The sequence below is a fragment of the Aspergillus candidus genome (assembly GCF_002847045.1).
Source record: "Aspergillus candidus strain CBS 102.13 unplaced genomic scaffold BDW47scaffold_43, whole genome shotgun sequence".
In the NCBI taxonomy this organism is placed as follows: domain Eukaryota; kingdom Fungi; phylum Ascomycota; class Eurotiomycetes; order Eurotiales; family Aspergillaceae; genus Aspergillus; species Aspergillus candidus.
The window spans coordinates 85,005-101,556 of record NW_020194048.1 but is presented as its reverse complement, the minus strand read 5'-3'; the positions used below and the strand labels follow the sequence as shown (position 1 = coordinate 101,556).

At 53.3% G+C, this 16,552-nt stretch overlaps 7 protein-coding genes across 7 annotated transcripts; 3 read left to right on the top strand and 4 right to left on the bottom strand.

The window, feature by feature from the left end:
- Window positions 1-592: 592 nt before the first annotated feature.
- On the top strand, window positions 593-2,693 carry BDW47DRAFT_60233 (CAIB/BAIF family enzyme). The gene is made up of 3 exons (XM_024819401.1): window positions 593-1,496; window positions 1,546-2,046; window positions 2,111-2,693. Exons 1-3 carry the CDS (start codon window positions 822-824, stop codon window positions 2,630-2,632), a joined length of 1,698 nt encoding a protein of 565 aa, XP_024669694.1. The 5' UTR covers window positions 593-821; the 3' UTR covers window positions 2,633-2,693.
- Window positions 2,694-2,866: 173 nt separating this feature from the next.
- BDW47DRAFT_109981 (uncharacterized protein) lies at window positions 2,867-3,663 on the top strand. Its single transcript, XM_024813606.1, has 3 exons — window positions 2,867-3,131; window positions 3,272-3,495; window positions 3,570-3,663. Exons 1-3 carry the CDS (start codon window positions 2,945-2,947, stop codon window positions 3,597-3,599), a joined length of 441 nt encoding a protein of 146 aa, XP_024669693.1. The 5' UTR covers window positions 2,867-2,944; the 3' UTR covers window positions 3,600-3,663.
- Window positions 3,659-4,864, bottom strand: pdx1 (putative pyruvate dehydrogenase complex component Pdx1). Its single transcript, XM_024819400.1, has 2 exons — window positions 4,547-4,864; window positions 3,659-4,472 (listed from the first exon to the last, which is right to left on the bottom strand). Exons 1-2 carry the CDS (start codon window positions 4,623-4,625, stop codon window positions 3,679-3,681), a joined length of 873 nt encoding a protein of 290 aa, XP_024669692.1. The 5' UTR covers window positions 4,626-4,864; the 3' UTR covers window positions 3,659-3,678.
- A 190-nt stretch (window positions 4,865-5,054) lies between these two features.
- BDW47DRAFT_60221 (uncharacterized protein) lies at window positions 5,055-8,689 on the top strand. The gene is made up of 7 exons (XM_024819399.1): window positions 5,055-7,216; window positions 7,272-7,602; window positions 7,673-7,939; window positions 7,993-8,052; window positions 8,112-8,141; window positions 8,195-8,311; window positions 8,363-8,689. The coding sequence occupies exons 1-7, from the start codon at window positions 5,379-5,381 to the stop codon at window positions 8,453-8,455; spliced, it is 2,736 nt and encodes a 911-aa protein (XP_024669691.1). The 5' UTR covers window positions 5,055-5,378; the 3' UTR covers window positions 8,456-8,689.
- A 267-nt stretch (window positions 8,690-8,956) lies between these two features.
- BDW47DRAFT_109975 (alpha-glucosidase) lies at window positions 8,957-10,893 on the bottom strand. Its single transcript, XM_024813605.1, has 3 exons — window positions 10,393-10,893; window positions 9,542-10,301; window positions 8,957-9,493 (listed from the first exon to the last, which is right to left on the bottom strand). The coding sequence occupies exons 1-3, from the start codon at window positions 10,862-10,864 to the stop codon at window positions 8,968-8,970; spliced, it is 1,758 nt and encodes a 585-aa protein (XP_024669690.1). The 5' UTR covers window positions 10,865-10,893; the 3' UTR covers window positions 8,957-8,967.
- Window positions 10,894-11,057: 164 nt separating this feature from the next.
- ilv3 (dihydroxy-acid dehydratase ILV3) lies at window positions 11,058-13,436 on the bottom strand. Its single transcript, XM_024813604.1, has 4 exons — window positions 13,290-13,436; window positions 11,840-13,227; window positions 11,448-11,766; window positions 11,058-11,384 (listed from the first exon to the last, which is right to left on the bottom strand). The coding sequence occupies exons 1-4, from the start codon at window positions 13,367-13,369 to the stop codon at window positions 11,336-11,338; spliced, it is 1,836 nt and encodes a 611-aa protein (XP_024669689.1). The 5' UTR covers window positions 13,370-13,436; the 3' UTR covers window positions 11,058-11,335.
- Window positions 13,437-13,667: 231 nt separating this feature from the next.
- Window positions 13,668-16,306, bottom strand: BDW47DRAFT_109969 (putative MFS transporter). The gene is made up of 8 exons (XM_024813602.1): window positions 15,930-16,306; window positions 15,794-15,865; window positions 15,604-15,736; window positions 15,432-15,536; window positions 14,759-15,380; window positions 14,689-14,704; window positions 14,523-14,640; window positions 13,668-14,469 (listed from the first exon to the last, which is right to left on the bottom strand). The coding sequence occupies exons 1-8, from the start codon at window positions 16,005-16,007 to the stop codon at window positions 13,982-13,984; spliced, it is 1,632 nt and encodes a 543-aa protein (XP_024669688.1). The 5' UTR covers window positions 16,008-16,306; the 3' UTR covers window positions 13,668-13,981.
- Window positions 16,307-16,552: the final 246 nt, after the last annotated feature.

Sequence of the window (16,552 nt, the reverse complement as noted above, 5' to 3'; positions counted from 1 at the left end):
CGATAACGAGGGACATGGAGATAATTGTCGCAAATGTACGTTATTGCAGAGACAGGAGCAGTGGGACTAACAGCGGGGTGAGTCCAGACCTGTTTCTGAAATCACAACAGGATCATTCTTGAGCAAACCCAGGTCGAAAGTGACTGGCAAAGTAGGACTTCGGGGTCAGGGATTGCACATTCCTCGCGGGGTCTGCCCATGTATCCCCTGATGGGCTGTTGCTAATTGGTTACTAGCGCGCGAGGTACGCACCATGCACTTGAGGTATGCTGGTGATGTTGATATTGTTTACTTTGGAGTTGTGTGCACAGATAAATCCGGTGGTTTGACACACAAGGCATGCGAACATCTGTGCGACGGGGTTGGATACACAGGTGCAAGACACCAAGTCAGCCGCTGGGCTGCTAATAGGTAGTCTATCTTGGAGAAGTGTTTGTCAGGCCTGATGATGGTCATTCTTGGTCAAAGAGTAGACATTCCACGATAAACAACCGAGCCGACAAGATCATAAGGCATCAAGGCAGACATCATATCACCAGGCACCAAGGCACCAAGGCGCACAGGCAGCAACTTCCTGTTTCACTTCCGATCTTATCGGCTTCACATCCGACATCTCTCCAACTCTTCGGAATGAAGTTGGAGGGGTTGATGGCGGGTGATTTCTTGAAATTGCCACCGTCATGGATCTTCTGTTTCAGACAGGACCTGATTCTACATATATCTGTCTTTGCGCACTAATTCCCGGCGGTGTTGATCAAATAGTCTTCCTCGCTGTATTTCTACAGGACGATTATATATAGCAATCCCAACCGACCGACATCATGGCTAAGTCAAATACGAACGAATACTCGCCCGTTCGCGAAGCAGGTCGCATTTTCTCCCTGCTTTGCGATCAGTCAGAGCGGCTGAGTCTACCAGCGGAGGTCTCCCAAGCCAGAAACGCCGTCTCGTTCAATTCGTCGTACGACCAAATCTACTTCCCGATTCCGTTCAAGGAGACGGAGACCCTTGCGGCGCTGAAAGGCGTGGAGGGCGCCGTGGCCGCCGCGCTGGCAGACTTGCGCTACGGGTCAGCTTCCCCGCCGCGCAAAGTCAGCATCAACCTGGAGCGCGCGACGGCGTTTGGCTGCCAAGCGTATATGGCGAAGGTGGATGGCCTGTCCAAGCTGGATCCTGAGGTGAAGAAGAAGTTGAAAGATACCGATTTGCTGGCGGCCCAGTCTAATGGTTATCGGCGGATGTCTGCCAACTTGTACAGGACGAAGAACGAGGGAGAGTACTTCCATATCCACGGGTCCCTGGAGGCTACGACGACGCTGAACATGATCGGCTTGGAGGGACACCGGCCTGATCTGACGGACTACGAGGAGATAATCAAGGTGATTGAGAGCCATGTGCAGCGGTACAGCGTTGCTGAACTGGAGGAAATGAACAAGGAGCGGAGACAGGCTGGCGTGACGGCATACAAGCACGACGACTTTATCCAGACCCCGCATGTACGTATTCTGCCTTTTCCCGAGCAGAGTGGATTCTGACTAGCTACAGGGGAAACTGAACGTGCAGGAGCCTCCGTGGAAGGTATCCCGTCTGGACGGCGATGCCCCGCCCACGCCCTTCCCGGCTCGCTGTAACGGGAGCACCAGGATCTTGGAAGGGGTCAAGGTCCTGGAGCTCTGCCGCATCATTGCGGGCCCCACCGTCGCGCGCATCCTGGCGGAGTACGGTGCCGATGTGCTGAAGATCACCAGCCCGCATCTGTCCGACGTGCCCTTCTTCCAGGTCGACGGCAACATGGGCAAGCATGCTGCCGACTTGGACCTCAAAACGGAGGAAGGCCGTCGCCAATTCGAAGAGCTCGTAGCGGACGCCGACGTCGTCGTCGACGGCTACCGACCCGGCGCTCTCGAGAAGCTCGGCTACGGGCCACAGGCACTCGCAGAGATGGCCGAGAAGCGTGGAAAGGGCATCGTGTACGTATCGGAATATTGCTTTGGCTATGAAGGCGAGTGGGCAGGCCGACCAGGCTGGCAGCAGATTGCAGACTGCGTACGTTCTCCTCCTAGCACCAAGGAAAGATAAAAACTACTGCTAACAGCCGTTCCATCAATAGGTAACAGGCATAGCCTGGGCCCAAGGCCAATTCATGGGTCTTTCCAACCCAGTCGTCCCCCCCTTCCCCATCTCCGACTACGGCACGGGCTGCATGGGCGCGATCGCCGCCCTCAGCGGACTCTACCACCGCGCAACAACGGGCGGCTCCTACCACGGCAAGGCATCGCTAATGCACTACGATCTACTGCTCTTCGCCGTGGGCACTTACCCAGCCGCGGTGCAGGAGGTGATGCGTGCAGCGCAGCCGGCGGAGTTTTTCGGTCTACGCCACTGCGACAGCGTGGATCGGATCTCGTCGACGGTGTTGCGGGGGATGCAGAAGCGGTTTCCGCATCTTTATGAGACGGATGTGCTCACTGAGCGGTGGTATTCCAAGGCGTATGATGCGGAGATTGAGGTCGTGCGGCCGATCGCGGAGATCGAGGGCGTTGATAATCAGTTCGTGCGGGGGAGTCGACCGAACGGGGTGGATGAGGCGAGTTGGAGGTTTGATGGGGGTGAGGATTGTAGGTTGAGTTAGGGTATACTTGTATGAAAGGCATCAGTGGCACGATGTGTGTTCAATCAGAAGCACTAGTACTGGGTACATTTGAATGAACATTGAAATAAAACAGAAGCAGTAGAAATATCGGAAGAGCAATCGGAAGAGAACCGGAAGTGGGGTTGATATCGGACCGTTGGATATATATCCTCCTGTATTATTTACACCATCCACATCCTACAACATATTTACAAGTAACACTTCTACTGCAATTTTAACAACCCAATTCATTAAACAATCACCCACCATCTCAAACAGTTCCATAAGAAAAAGGAAAAGAAAAGCAGCAACATGTCTTACAACATCACTCTCAACCCCGCCTTCTCCCCCTCCCCCGAATCCACCTCCGCAATGACTTCCTTCCTGGAGTCCTTCTACGCAACCAGCGATACGGAATCCGCGCACGACAAGTATCCTTCTTACTTTACGGATGATGCGACGCTTATTATGGGGTCGAAGGTTGCCAAGGGATCTCAGGGTTCGTTGATCCTCTTCTTCTTACTTCTACTGCCGCCTCTACTTCTACTCGTCATATCATACTAGTAATCAGAGTATAGTATAGAAACTATACTGATAGTAGTATTCATTACAAAGCTAACAAATGATAAAATATGATAGAAATCCTCACCCTCCGCCACAACCTCTGGACACACGTCGCATCACGGAAACACTCCCCAACAAAGGTCTTCTTCGGGGGCCCGCGCGAGCTAATGCTCTACGGGACGGCGAGGTTCGTGCTGCGCGCGGATGCAGATAAGCAGGAGGTGGAGGTGCCGTGGGCGGGACGGGTCGTGTTTGGTGAGGGCGAGGAGTTGAAGATGCGGTTTTATCAGGTTTATTTGGTTAGTATTCCCCCCTCAACCCCTTCCTTTGGTGTGTGCGTTTGTCATGCTTGGTGTGGTGCTGATGAGGGTAGGATCCTACGGTGCAGTCTGGGAAGAAGTAAGATTGGAAGAAAAGGGAGTAAAGGAGATTGTATACAGTAGTTATTAAAGATTTAACAATGCTAGCCGCCAATGTGATATCTATAGAACCAACCGCCCCGGCTCCACGGTGAGGAGCGCCTGGACCCGGTCGAGGAACGTCTGCGCCCGCTTCTTGTCGCTCAGCGGCACCGTCAGGCTGAAGACGTTGGTCGCGGGCTCCTCGGGAGCGGCTGCGACCCGGGTAGCAGTCCGCTTCTTGGACTGGCCGCTGAGGATATCGATGAGGTCGTCCTGCGCGCGCGGGGCCGTCTGGATCGGTCCATCGAAGGCGTTCAGCTCGGGGATGTAGTCGCCCCGCGAGGTGACGATGGGGTCCGCGCCGAGGACCTCGTCGAAGAGTTCGTCGGCGGAGCGCTTGTCGGTGGACGACCGGGGCAGGTCGTCGTTGGCGAGGTCGGCGGCGCGGGCCAGGAAGGTGGACAGCGGCACGTTGACGCCCAGCGTCTCGGAGAGCTTGTTCTGCACGGACAGCACGGCCGCCAGCGAGATCGACACGGCGACCGACGTGGTGGGTGGGGCGCGGGCCACGGGCTTCTCGGGCTCCTCCACCTTGACCGGCTCCGCCGGGGCGGGGGGCGCCGCGATCTTGATGTTGCTCAAGTCGAGGTGAGCCAGCTTCTCGAGTCGCTGGGCCTGCGATGAGGGGTAGTCGCGCGGGATGGCGCCGATGTAGGCGAGCACGTCACCCTTTAGGAGACGGCCCTTGGGTCCGGAGGCTGGGATCTTGGAGAGGTCGGATTCGGGAATCCCATTTTGGTGAAGGAGTTGGGAGACGGAGGGGTAGAGCGGGTAGGAAGGGTTCTGGGTCTGGCCGGAGGACGAGGATTGGAAACCTATGACCAGGATTAGTCAATATAACTTGGTGAAGACGGGATGCGTGATCAGTGGTCTTAGGCGGGAAACTCACGGCGACCGGTGCTGAGAATCCGGGGCTGCCGCCGGGCCAGAAAGGCGGGGATTTGACGCGAAGGGAGACTGGCAGACATTTCGAATTTCCTCAAAGATTGGGGGTGTAGTCGAAGGACGGGGTTTTCCGCGGGATTGGTGTGGGATCTAGAATGGGTTGAGAACGGGCGGCCAACCAGGTGGTTGGGAATCCCAGAGATCCCTGAAATCCAGTCGCACGGAGGTCGGATAAGGCGGGTATATTGACGCGAGAGAAACGAGAGTAAATGAGAGATGATTGGAGGGGTCGCGCGAGAGAGATGGAGGACGGGATGAAGCCGAAGTGAAGCAGTTGGGATGGAGAGAAATGTTGAGTTCACCGGTCGCCGGGTCGGGAATATTTTTCAGCGGAGATAACATCCTTATCGATAAGGATGTTATCGATAAGACTTTCCTCTTTCGTTCATGGATAACTTCATCTCTTCTCTTGCCCTGTAAACAACATTCATATCACTCATCTAGTCAACAGATGAATCGGCTCTATCAGGACTTTCTATACGAAAAGGATACGAACCATGAGAAGACTAACCTATATCATTGGCCGGCTTGTTTACCAGATTCAGCCGCAGTCACTATGCTATACCCTGTCGGTATTGCGCCTCAGCCTAGATGCCACGATGCTCTACCCCGCTGCTTGCTGACCTACCTCTTCTCATCCCCTTCTGTCTACACGGCTAACCAAACGTTTCTTGCTCACTATCGAATATTCTGCTTCTACTATTACCGTGATAAATATCCCTGTGGAATTCCTTCCATTTCGATTGATAATTGATACATCGACAATTGCTGCAACCATGTCAGCTCTACCACCGAGCAAATCCCAGCATTCCTCGGTCGAAGATCTTGTTGCTGCTTTACAGGCTTATTGGTACTACGAGGAATCTATGTTGATATCCTTCATTATGCTTAATTTGAACACTATTGATCTCCCGGTCAACAGTCGAACTGCACTTTCGTACGCCGTCGAAACTCCGTATACCGATTGTGTTCGTATCCTATTGCAGTACAGCCATTCCAGCACCATAAATCAACCCGATGCAACGGGCCGAACTGCGCTTTCGTATGCGGCGACTGCAGAGGTCAACCAAATTAGAAAACCAATTCAGAGACCGCTGGGCCCGGGTCGCGATTTGAACTCTATGTCGAGGGAAAGTATCAGACTCTTGATAGATAAGAAAGCGGATCCCCGAAGTCAGGATCAAACCGGCCGAACGCCTCTGTCATGGGCCGCCGGAATGGGATGCGAAGCAACAGTTAGATTTTTCTGCAACGAGTACAAAGAAGGTGATGCCGTATTCGCCGCGGATCATGACGGCCGAACGCCTCTTTCATGGGCCGCCGGAATGGGATGCGAAGCAACAGTTAGATTTTTCTGCAATGAGTACAAAGAAGGTGATGCCGTATTCGCCGCGGATCATGACGGCCGAACGCCTCTGTCATGGGCCGCCGGAATGGGATGCGAAGCAACGGTTAGATTTTTCTGCAACGAGTACAAAGAGGATGATGCCGTATTTGCCGCGGATCATGGCGGCCGATCGCCTGTGTCTTATGCTGCACAGGCTGGAAACCACTATGTCGTCAGGAAACTTTTCAATACAAAAAAAAACTATGACGATTGCGATCATGAGAATCGGACACCTTTGTACTGGTGTCTTCAGGAACGGTGGAGGAATGACCAATCTAAGAACAAGCCTATTCCGCGTGATGCCGCAATGTACTCGTGTCTCCCGCCAAACTTCATCTCAAAACATCGCTCTAGAATGCCGCCGAAATCGAGCGAACAGGGTATTGTCAAGATACTGAACCAGTCTGTCAAAAGAAAGATGACCTTGTTATCAGAAGCTGTTATGCATGATGACAAGTATGCCGTGGAAGTCCTCATAAGCATACCGCATTTCACCTGTGATGCGATTAACGAGGAAGGGGGGGAGACAGCACTTATTCTTGCACTCCGTTACGGTAAAAAACCCATCTTTAGATTATTATGTGGCAATCTGGGGGAATCACTCGAGCAAATAAAGCGCCACTCATCATCTGAAAAAATATTTCAGCGTTTCCTGGAGGTCGGCAAGGATTGGCTCAAATATTCGACTATGAAATACGAAGGCTTGTCTAAAATAAGACAGTTTCTTCGAGCTTCACTTGAAGAGCTTCTGCAATATAAGGAAGTTGAAAAGGTCGAGCAACGACTCGGAAGATTGATTGATACACTTCGAGTCCCTCTGACTGAGCTGAATTGGGTGATCGACTCTGAATGTAGTCTACGAGAAACAGTGGCGAATATAAAGCAGATCAGTCTTCTCCATGTCCTTCTGGAACATGGCGTTGACCCAGCTACGCTGTGTCTCACAGGAAACTGGTTCAATTTACATCCCACTGATGCAAAGGCTTCTTTGCAATTGTGGCAACTGCCAGAGCCTGAAAAGTATTCATACCATCGAACGCAAACGCAAACGCAACCGATACCCAGACGCAGGATAGACCCCTCCATGCGAAAGCTGACTAGAGAGCAGGAGCAATCTCTAACATGGGGTCTATCTCAGAAGAAACAGCCCACACATGGCATGAAACTCAGAACACCAGATGAATTGGAACACATTCAATGCTGTGAAAATTCCAAGACAACGATTCTGTACCATGCATCTTCTTATCATCCTACTGTACCTTGTTTGGCTAACAGTTGGTAGTGCACACAACGAGCGAGACGCCTGGGAAAATTTCTCCGACAAAAGGCGAGATGGCAGTATTGAATCACGAACATGTCACACAACCTTTAGTATACTTCTTCAATCCACGGAAAATAGCTCGATGTGTAATCTCCAAGGATTAGAGCAGACCTTATGGGGAGTCCAGTGGACAATTCCTCATGAAAACCAGCATAATCCCTTCTACAATAGCTCATTGTCAAAGATCTGGATTCCCGAGAGTATCTCAGAGTTCCTGAAGCAGTTTTGGGAAGAATTTGATGAAGAGTGGGAGCGATACTGCGATTCAACCGAAACCCATTTAGTGGAACATGTGCGTGGCGATCTTCCCAACTCGGATCTATTTCTTTTCTTTTCTGACCTCTGTGTGGCCTTCCAAATAGCGACAACAATTTGCTAAGGGATCATTGGACCCCAAGCATATCAATGATCTAGGACGTGATCTTCTATATCTTGCGCATCTACGGCGTACCCTTCACTATCAGCTGAAGACCATCGAGGCCGAAATGAAACGCTACTATAGCACCGTGGTAAAAGATGATCGCGAAGACAAGAATAAATCCTTACAGAGTAATCTCAGATCGATTAAGCTGTATTACACAGAAAAGCTCGACCGATTTGAACACACCATCAATTCTATATCGCAGATGGTAAGCAGCTGCGCTACTCCTTTTCTGAATGGGATGATTTACAACCCACTTAGGAGTATACTCGCCAATCTATTCACGAGGCCACCTTTATAAGAAGGATCAGTGTTGTGACTGTAAGAATCCACCGTCCGATTGCCCACCGTGATGATCCCACAGCTTATCGATCTTGAAGTTCGTTTATCTACCTCTGATGTTTACTGCAGTAAGATACACCCTACCGTTTTGTGCCAAAGGAAAGATACTAAACAAGAACAGTCCCTTTTCGGTATGAACGTCAATGCCACAGAAGGATCTCCAGGATGGCAGTGGTTTCTGCCTTTTGCCGCCGGCTTTTGGGGACTTACATACCTTCTTTGGAAAATTTCTGGCCAGGTAAATGAATCCAGTGCACATATTATAATGACCAAGACTGATAGAGTTCAGTCGGCGACGGAAATCAAAAGAGGACTAGAGTCTTTGAAAAGACCCTGGAGGATTAATTACGCGAGGAAAAACAATCCTGAAGACACTGCTTGAACTGCCATATCATATCCAAAGGAAGTCATCAGCTCAACACCGGTTCAATCGGTGTGGCCCAATCTCGGGCATCACAAAGTGCTGCAGGAGCCATGCTCGAGTGCTTTGCAGAGTTGTGGGTGGTTTGGGGGATCCTTTGTGTGGGAGGACTGATGGAAGACGGTCGAAATATTGATCAATTGGTCATTCTGATTACTCTGAAAAATTGTGACTAGTTACAAGCTTTGAAATAAGATCTATTCAGGGAAGTCCAGGCAAGCCAGTTAACTTGTTGGCTGATTGCATGTCTCTCAATCCAGCACACTCATCCCGTGGAGGGCAAGGGGGCCCGGACGCTGGGAGGAACCACAGGCCAGTGGGCGTCCGCACGCACCAGTATCCAGCACAATTCAGACGAAAGAAGTATACCTGTCTTCGAAAATCCACGAGAACCATCTTCATTTTCTTGAAACTAAAGTAATATAGCCCTCTCCCGCGTATCATGTACAGTAGAGTAGACATAGACCACCGCCCTACTCCACCAGCACAACCACCGCTTCAAACGGCCTCAACTCCCAGGTTTCCCCAGAGAATCTACCTCCCACCTTCTCCACACCCTCATACGTATCCAGCAGCACAGTCTTCGACGCCACCCCCTTAGCGGCAGCATCCCACCGCACCGTCCCCTCCGTCCAATTCGCCACAACAACAGCCTTCAACCCCTCATACAGCCGACTATAAGCAAAGACCTCCTCGCTCTTAGCATCCACAAGCTCATAGTTTCCGTAAACAAACACATCCAGATACTTCTTCCGCAGGCCGAGCACCGCGCCCCAGAAGTGGTAGATTGAGGCAGGATCCTTAACGGCTGCTTCGGCGTTGATGCGGGTGTAGTTTGGGTTCACGGACATCCAGGGCTTGACAGTGGGGGATGTAAAGCCGCCGTTGGGAGCGGAGCTCCATTGAACGGGCGTGCGGCCGTTGTCGCGCGATTTCTTTTGATATTCTCGTCGGGCGGATTCTTGGGTGGCCGTGTCGGTGGGGTGGGATTTGAGGAGGCTGTTGTTGTTAGTTGGATGTAGTGTAGGGGGGAGAGAGAGGACATACCGATGCCAATGATTCAAACAGTCAATATCCTTATACTCCTCCATCCCCCACTCCTTCGGAACGTTCGACATGCCAATCTCCTGACCCTGATACACAAACGGCGAGCCGGACATCAAAGCCAACACAGTAGCCAACATCTTCGCCGCCTGCACGCGGTTCTCCTCACTAGCATTGACGTACCGGTCCACACAGCGCGGCTGATCATGATTCTCCCAGTACAGGGCATTCCAGCCATCATTCTCATACATAAACGTCTGCCAGCGCTCAAAGAACGCCTTCAAATCAGTGAGTTTCCAGCTCCCGGGCTCGAACTTGTCATAGCGGCCGTGGTCGATGTCCACGTGCTCGAAGTTGAAAATCATGTTGATCTCGTTGCGGTCGTAGCGCACAGCCTGCAACACCTCGTTCGTGTCCGTCACGAACGGCATCTCGCCGACGCTGAACGTGTCGTATTCCTTCAGGATCTTGCCCACGGCTTGGAGGTACTCGTGGAGGCGGGGCCCGTTCGCGTAGTACTTGTCGCCCCATTGCCAGGGTGTGCGGGGGTCTTTGATCGGCGCGTCGGGAAACCGCTGGTCTTTGCTGATGAAGTTGATGACGTCCATGCGGAAGCCGTTGGCGCCTTTGTTGAGCCAGAAACGCATGATGTCGAAGACGGCTTCGCGCACGGGTGGGTGCTCCCAGTTGAGGTCGGGCTGTTCGACGGCGTAGAGGTGGAGGTAGTATTCTTGGGTGTGCTCGTCCCATTCCCATGCGCTGCCTGAGGGGATTGATTAACGATTGTTCCAAAACACAATCGTATATATATATAAAATACAAAGTTATTTTATGAAGCGGATTGATGTACATACCTTGGAAATGCGAGACCCAATTATTCGGTGGCTGCCGGTTCCCCTGCTCATCATACCGCGCCGGCTTCCACACATACCAATTCCGATACTCACTATCCTTCGAGCTACGCGACTTCTTAAACCACTCATGCTGGTCACTAGTATGGTTAACAACGAGATCCATCAGCAGCTTCATGCCGCGATCATGACATCCCTTAATCAGCCGCTCCACATCCGCGACCGTGCCGTATTCATCCGCAATGCTGTAGTAATCGGCAATGTCATACCCCATGTCCACCTGGGGCGACTTGTACGACGGACAGAGCCAGACAATGTCCACGCCGATGTCCTTGATGTAGTCCAGCTTGGAGATGATGCCCGGGATGTCGCCGATGCCGTCATCGTTGGAGTCTTTGAAGGAGGCGGGCCAGATCTGGTAGACGGAGCTTTCTTTCCACCATGCGCGGTGGATTTGGGTGCTTGGTTTGGCCATTGGGGGAGTATTGATGGATGGGTAGATGATGGGATAGACGATGGGATGAATGGGAGAGTAGTGTCAGGAGGGTGGATGAGGGGTCCAGCTGTTGTTCTTGTTGTTGCTGCCCGCATCTCAGGCGGGGCAGAAGCAGATCAATTGCGGAGATGCACGCCTGGACAGGTTCCACACGCTGGTCGAATCAGTGTACTCCACGATAGAAGGCAGTCTGTCCAAGAAAGTGAAACCCCGGTAGAGTTCAGATGAAGAGGAGTATCCCAACTTCCATACATAAGTGTAACCATCAACCATCGTCATGGAGAGCCTATGAAAACAGAAATCCAAAAGTAGAGAAAAGAAAACGGTATCCTGTATTGATAAACGCTCCTATATTAAAAACATGAAATGAAAGAATTTTGGTGTTCGCCTATCCAGAAAACAGAAAAAAAAGCCATGCAAATCTGAAGTTATTCGTACTCAAACAGTCATTTATTCGACGGCATCAGTGACACAGCCGTGGCTGGCGTCCTTGACGGTGCTTTGATGGTGTTAGCATACTTCACATCGAAGGGGAAAGATAGGTTGGAATGGTTAGACTCACCGAGCATACTTGCCCAGGGTGCCCCTGAGGGTCAGACCCGTGGGAGGCAGCTTGCCAGCCGCCTTGTCAGCCTCCCACTGCTTTCGGCGCTCCACCAGCTCGGCCTGATCAACCTCCAGGTCGAGGACGCGCTTCTCGGCGTCGATGGTGATGACGTCGCCGTCGTGGACCAGACCGATGGGACCGCCGACGGCGGCCTCGGGCACGATGTGGCCGATCAGGAAGCCGTGGGAGCCACCGGAGAAACGGCCGTCGGTGATCAGGGCGCACGAGTCACCCAGACCGGCACCCATCAGGGCAGAGGAGGGCTTCAGCATTTCTGTGAGATGGATTAGTATTATGCCACGAAACGAAGAAGCAGAAAGGAGAGAGAGAGGAGTGAAATAACGGACCAGGCATGCCGGGACCACCCTTGGGTCCAGTGTAGCGGATGACAACCACAGTCTTGTCCTCCTTCTTGATCTCGTTGCGCTCCAGAGCGGCGATGAAGTCGTCCTCCTCGTCGAACACGCGGGCCTTGCCCGTGAAGTTGGTTCCCTCCTTGCCGGTGATCTTACCCACACTGCCACCGGGGGCCAACGAGCCGCGGAGGATCTGGATGTGACCGGTCGGCTTGATGGGCTCGGACATAGGACGGATGATCTTCTGGTCCTCGGGGAAGTCGGCCACCTTCTCCAGGTTCTTGGCGAGGGTCTGACCGGTGACGGTCATGCCGGAGCCGTCGATGACGCCCTCCTTGATCAGGAACTTGAGCAGCGACGGGGTACCGCCGATGGAGTGCAGGTCAGCCATGACGTACTTGCCCGAGGGCTTCAGGTCCGCCAGGAAGGGGGTGCGGTCGGACACCTTCTGGAAGTCCTCGAGGTCCAGCTTGATGCCGACGGAGTCAGCGATGGCGATCAGGTGCAGCACGGCGTTGGTCGAGCCGCCCGTGATGTTAACCACGATCATGGCGTTCTCGAAAGCCTGGCGCGTGAGGATGTCCTTGGGGCGAATGTCCTCCTTGAGCAGGTTCTTGATGGCCTCGCCGGCCGCCAGACACTCCAGGTACTTGGCCTGGGACTCGGCGGGGTTGGAGGAGGAACCGGGGAGGGTCATACCCATCACCTCGATGGCCGTGGCCATGGTGTTGGCGGTGTACATGCCACCGCAAGCACCGCCACCGGGGCAGGCGTTGCGGATGATATCAAAGCGCTGGGGCTCGTCGATCTGACCGGTGATGAACTGTCCATAAGCCTGGAAGGCGGAGACAATGTCGATGTCGGCATTGCTCTGCATGGCGGCGCAGCCGGGCTTGATGGTGCCGCCGTAGACCATCAGACTGGGGCGGTTGACGCGGCCCATGGCCATGATGACACCGGGCATGTTCTTGTCGCAGCCGGGGATGCTGATGTTGGCGTCGTACCACTGGCCGCCCATGACGGTCTCGATGGAGTCGGCGATCAGGTCGCGACTCTGCAGCGAGTACTGCATGCCGGTGGTGCCCATACTGATGGCGTCACTGACACCCACGGTGTTGAACTGGAACCCGACCAAGCCGGCCTTCTGAACACCCTCGCGCACGCGATTGTTCAGGTCGAGCAGATGCATGTTGCACGGGTTGCCATTGTACCAGACGGAGGAGATGCCGACCTGGGCCTTGTTCATGTCGGCTTCGGTGAGACCGGTGGCGTACAGCATGGCCTGGGAGGCGCCCTGCGAGATGGGCTGCGTGACATGGCTGGAGACCTTGTTGAGAGGTTCTTCTTTGCGCTTCGGGAGGGTAGTAGAGAGGAGACGACTAGAGGACAACCATTAGCAACTGATCCTCATCTGGTTCCTAATCCAGGTCCTTGTACGTACGCGCTATTCGTGACGGCAGGTCTCGAGAAGCTCCGCAGAGTGGCGGGCATGAGCCGACCCTTGACTTGCGAGAGGAGCATGATTGCAGCAGAATATACAAGTCACACACCACAGCAGAAGAAATGGATGAGAAAAGTCTGGGTGAAGAATGTCCGCTGAAAGGAGAAGGTCAAGAGCTTCTTCCACCATGAAAAAAAAGTGGATCGCGATCCTCCGCAGCGAAGTCGGAGCTGGCCTCAGGCTCCCCGCCAATCCGATCCCGCAGGTTGTCAGCGCGCTAGCCGTGTTGGGCGATGACTAATGTATCATTTATCCGGACTTCCTATCTATATCTGTTCTATGCTCTATCCATAAGAGGATGTGGCACTGTATAGAGTCTTGAATGTCATGGGTATATTTCTAGCTGAGTGACAATTACTTCTTCAATTGCAGTAGTGAACATGCGTGCCTTTGCAGCTCATCAGGAGACCGCCGGCACTTCTATAACGATCGCAAGCCGAAACAATAGCTATATAACTGTGAAACGAAAACGGAATCAAGGCAAAGAAATCAAGGGATTGAATCATGGGTATATATGTCCAAGATAAAAAAAAAAAAAAAAATTTCCACAAGATCAAGAGTGAATGAACGATATGTTGCGAATCCTCGGCCAACGGGCGCAAACCAAGTGCACGGCACCGGTCGACCCGCGTTTAGGCCAAACGTTCATGGTCCTGCTTCTTGCGGAAAGACCCGTGGATCTGACGCTCGTGCACGATGCTCCACAGACAGACCAGAATGCCCGCCACTCCGGAGAAAAAGGTGGTGTAGTAGGCAGCCTGGTAGCAGCCGAGACCGTCGAGGCAATCCCGGTCGCCGTCATCTCCCACGATGGAGTGACGGTCGTAGATGCTGCCATACAGCATGTTGAACACGTTGCCGCTCAACACCGGGGCCAGCGTCATCACGCCCCAATTCTGGGAGAGACCGCCGATGCCAAAGGTGTGGGCGACCAGGGACGGGAAGACTCCGAACAGGAAGCCATACGCGACACCGGTGAACCCCGAAACGACCACCAGCTGGTGCGGGTTGGTGATCGCGGCGCCGGCCATCTGCGTCACCGTGAAGACGAATGCGGAGACGAAGAGACACCAGAATCGCGACATGTCCAGTTTCATGACCAGAATGTCGGAGCCGATACCTAGAATGGGACCATCAACGACCGGTCCAATTGCGGACAGCAAGAGCACGTACCACTAAGAAGTCGGCCAACAAAGTTGCCAAAGGACAGGACCGACACGTGCATGACCTGCCGTTGCTGGATGAACTTGTCGTTGGCGCTATCATCGTAGTGCATCCACAAAGCTTTGGTCTGCCGGGATTAGTATAGGATCGGATGAGGTGGGGCCATATCCCTTACCGTATTGCCAATATTGCTGAGAAACCGTTAGCCTAGGTCAACTTCTTAGGAGACTGACAGGGAGACAAACTTGATGGTCATCAGTCCGATTCCGGACAGCAGCGCCATGGTCAGAAAAAGCTGCCAGAACTCGACCCTCGGCAGCATCGCCAAGCCTCTAACGTCTTGATGAGGCGAGTCAAGGCCAACGGCCGACAGCCCATCGTCCTCGTCTTCCTCGTTCCCGTGCCAAAAGTCTCGCGAGTGCCTCGAGGTCGTCTTGGACACCAGCGACGACGTTTCATCGAGGTCGGGGTTGTGAGTCCGCACGTGCGAGTTCGACACGGAAGATTGGGACCGTACGTGAAGCCGGGATTGAGACTCGAAAGCGGTCGAACTCTGAGCACCTTCATCGCCAGTCTCTCCCACGGACAGCATCTCGCTGGACCGGTGCTTGCGAAGCCGGCGGGTCTCGGCTGGGACTCGTTCCCGGGCCAGCGATTGATACTCCTCGGTCGGGGGCATGATTCGAAGGAACGGAATGGACACCATGTTGAGAAAGAAGGTCCCCAGAGAGAGGAGCAGGAGGAATTGGCCGGTATCATCTTTGAAGAGGACAGCGGAAACGGTGGACCAGAAGAAGGCGCTCAGGCCAAAGGCGGCGAGAGGAAATGCAGTCGCGGTACCGCGGTGATCGGGGAAATTGGATGCCGCTGAGATCTGTCAGTTGGAGACGGACAATACGAAGTGCCATGTTGACATACCGGTCTTGATAGAAGCGGAAAAGGCAGAGCAACTTCCAAAACCCGTGAGGAAGCAGAATAACGAGAGCAACGCGATCCCCAGTGATCCCTGCCCATGGCTATAGGCTATAGTTACGAACGACAGATCAGCATACAACTCCGCACCATTACCGATGGGGAGGCTGCCACCCACCTTGATAAATCGGATAATACCCTATCCCAAGGGCGATTCCTCCGATAAAGGTGGTGAGACGGGGTCCCCGAGCATCCGTTAACAACCCCAACGGAATCCCTGAGGCGTACATTCCCAAGTTACCGGCCGCACCCTAGAACCAGTCAACGACCATCCATTCCGGGGGGCCACGAAGACGCAAGAGCCTTACAATGAAGTTACTCTCGGTGGACGAGATTTTCATCTTGTGGGCAAATTGAGGGGCCCATGCAGAATAGGCATACTGTCCATCTGTCAGTCCAGTCCCTCAGGCCGATGTATCGCATTCAAACCTAAGAGAGCCGCACGTTGGTACCACAGGCCAAGGCCACGAGGGTTCCCGCAATCACGGAGATAACCCGCTTCGATTTTGTCGAGTCTGCCATGGTGAAATCATGCGTTCGATATAGTCTATGTCGTCAAAAGGCCCGTTCAAACACACGAGGGGCAGTCGGTGATATCGTTATCCAGAACGATTGGTCACGTTGAGATCATAAACCCAAAGCCGCGGGACAGATAAGCCAAGTAGTCACTTGACGCGAATGAAGGGCCGAGAGCGGACAAGCAAGACTCTCATCCAAACCGGATAACCAGCGGTTTGGGAAGTAGAGAAGGGGGAAAGACAGGGATTGAAAGACAGTGGAAGAGAGAAAGATAAAACAAAAAAAGAGAGCGAAGGAGAGACGCAGAGACGACAGATAAGAAGAACAAGAACGATTCGAGGGGGAAGGAGACCTGGCCTGAGGCAGCCCGGAGGACAGACCGTTATGCCCGGGAGAATGCATCTTACGTAATGCCAATGCATGCATTCCCGGGCCGATAATTGCCCGCGTCTTGGCATCATCATCGATCACCTGACCGGCTGACCCACCTGACTCACCGCCCGGGAGGCAACGTGACGCCGTCTCCGTTTGTCTCCGTTTGCCTCCGC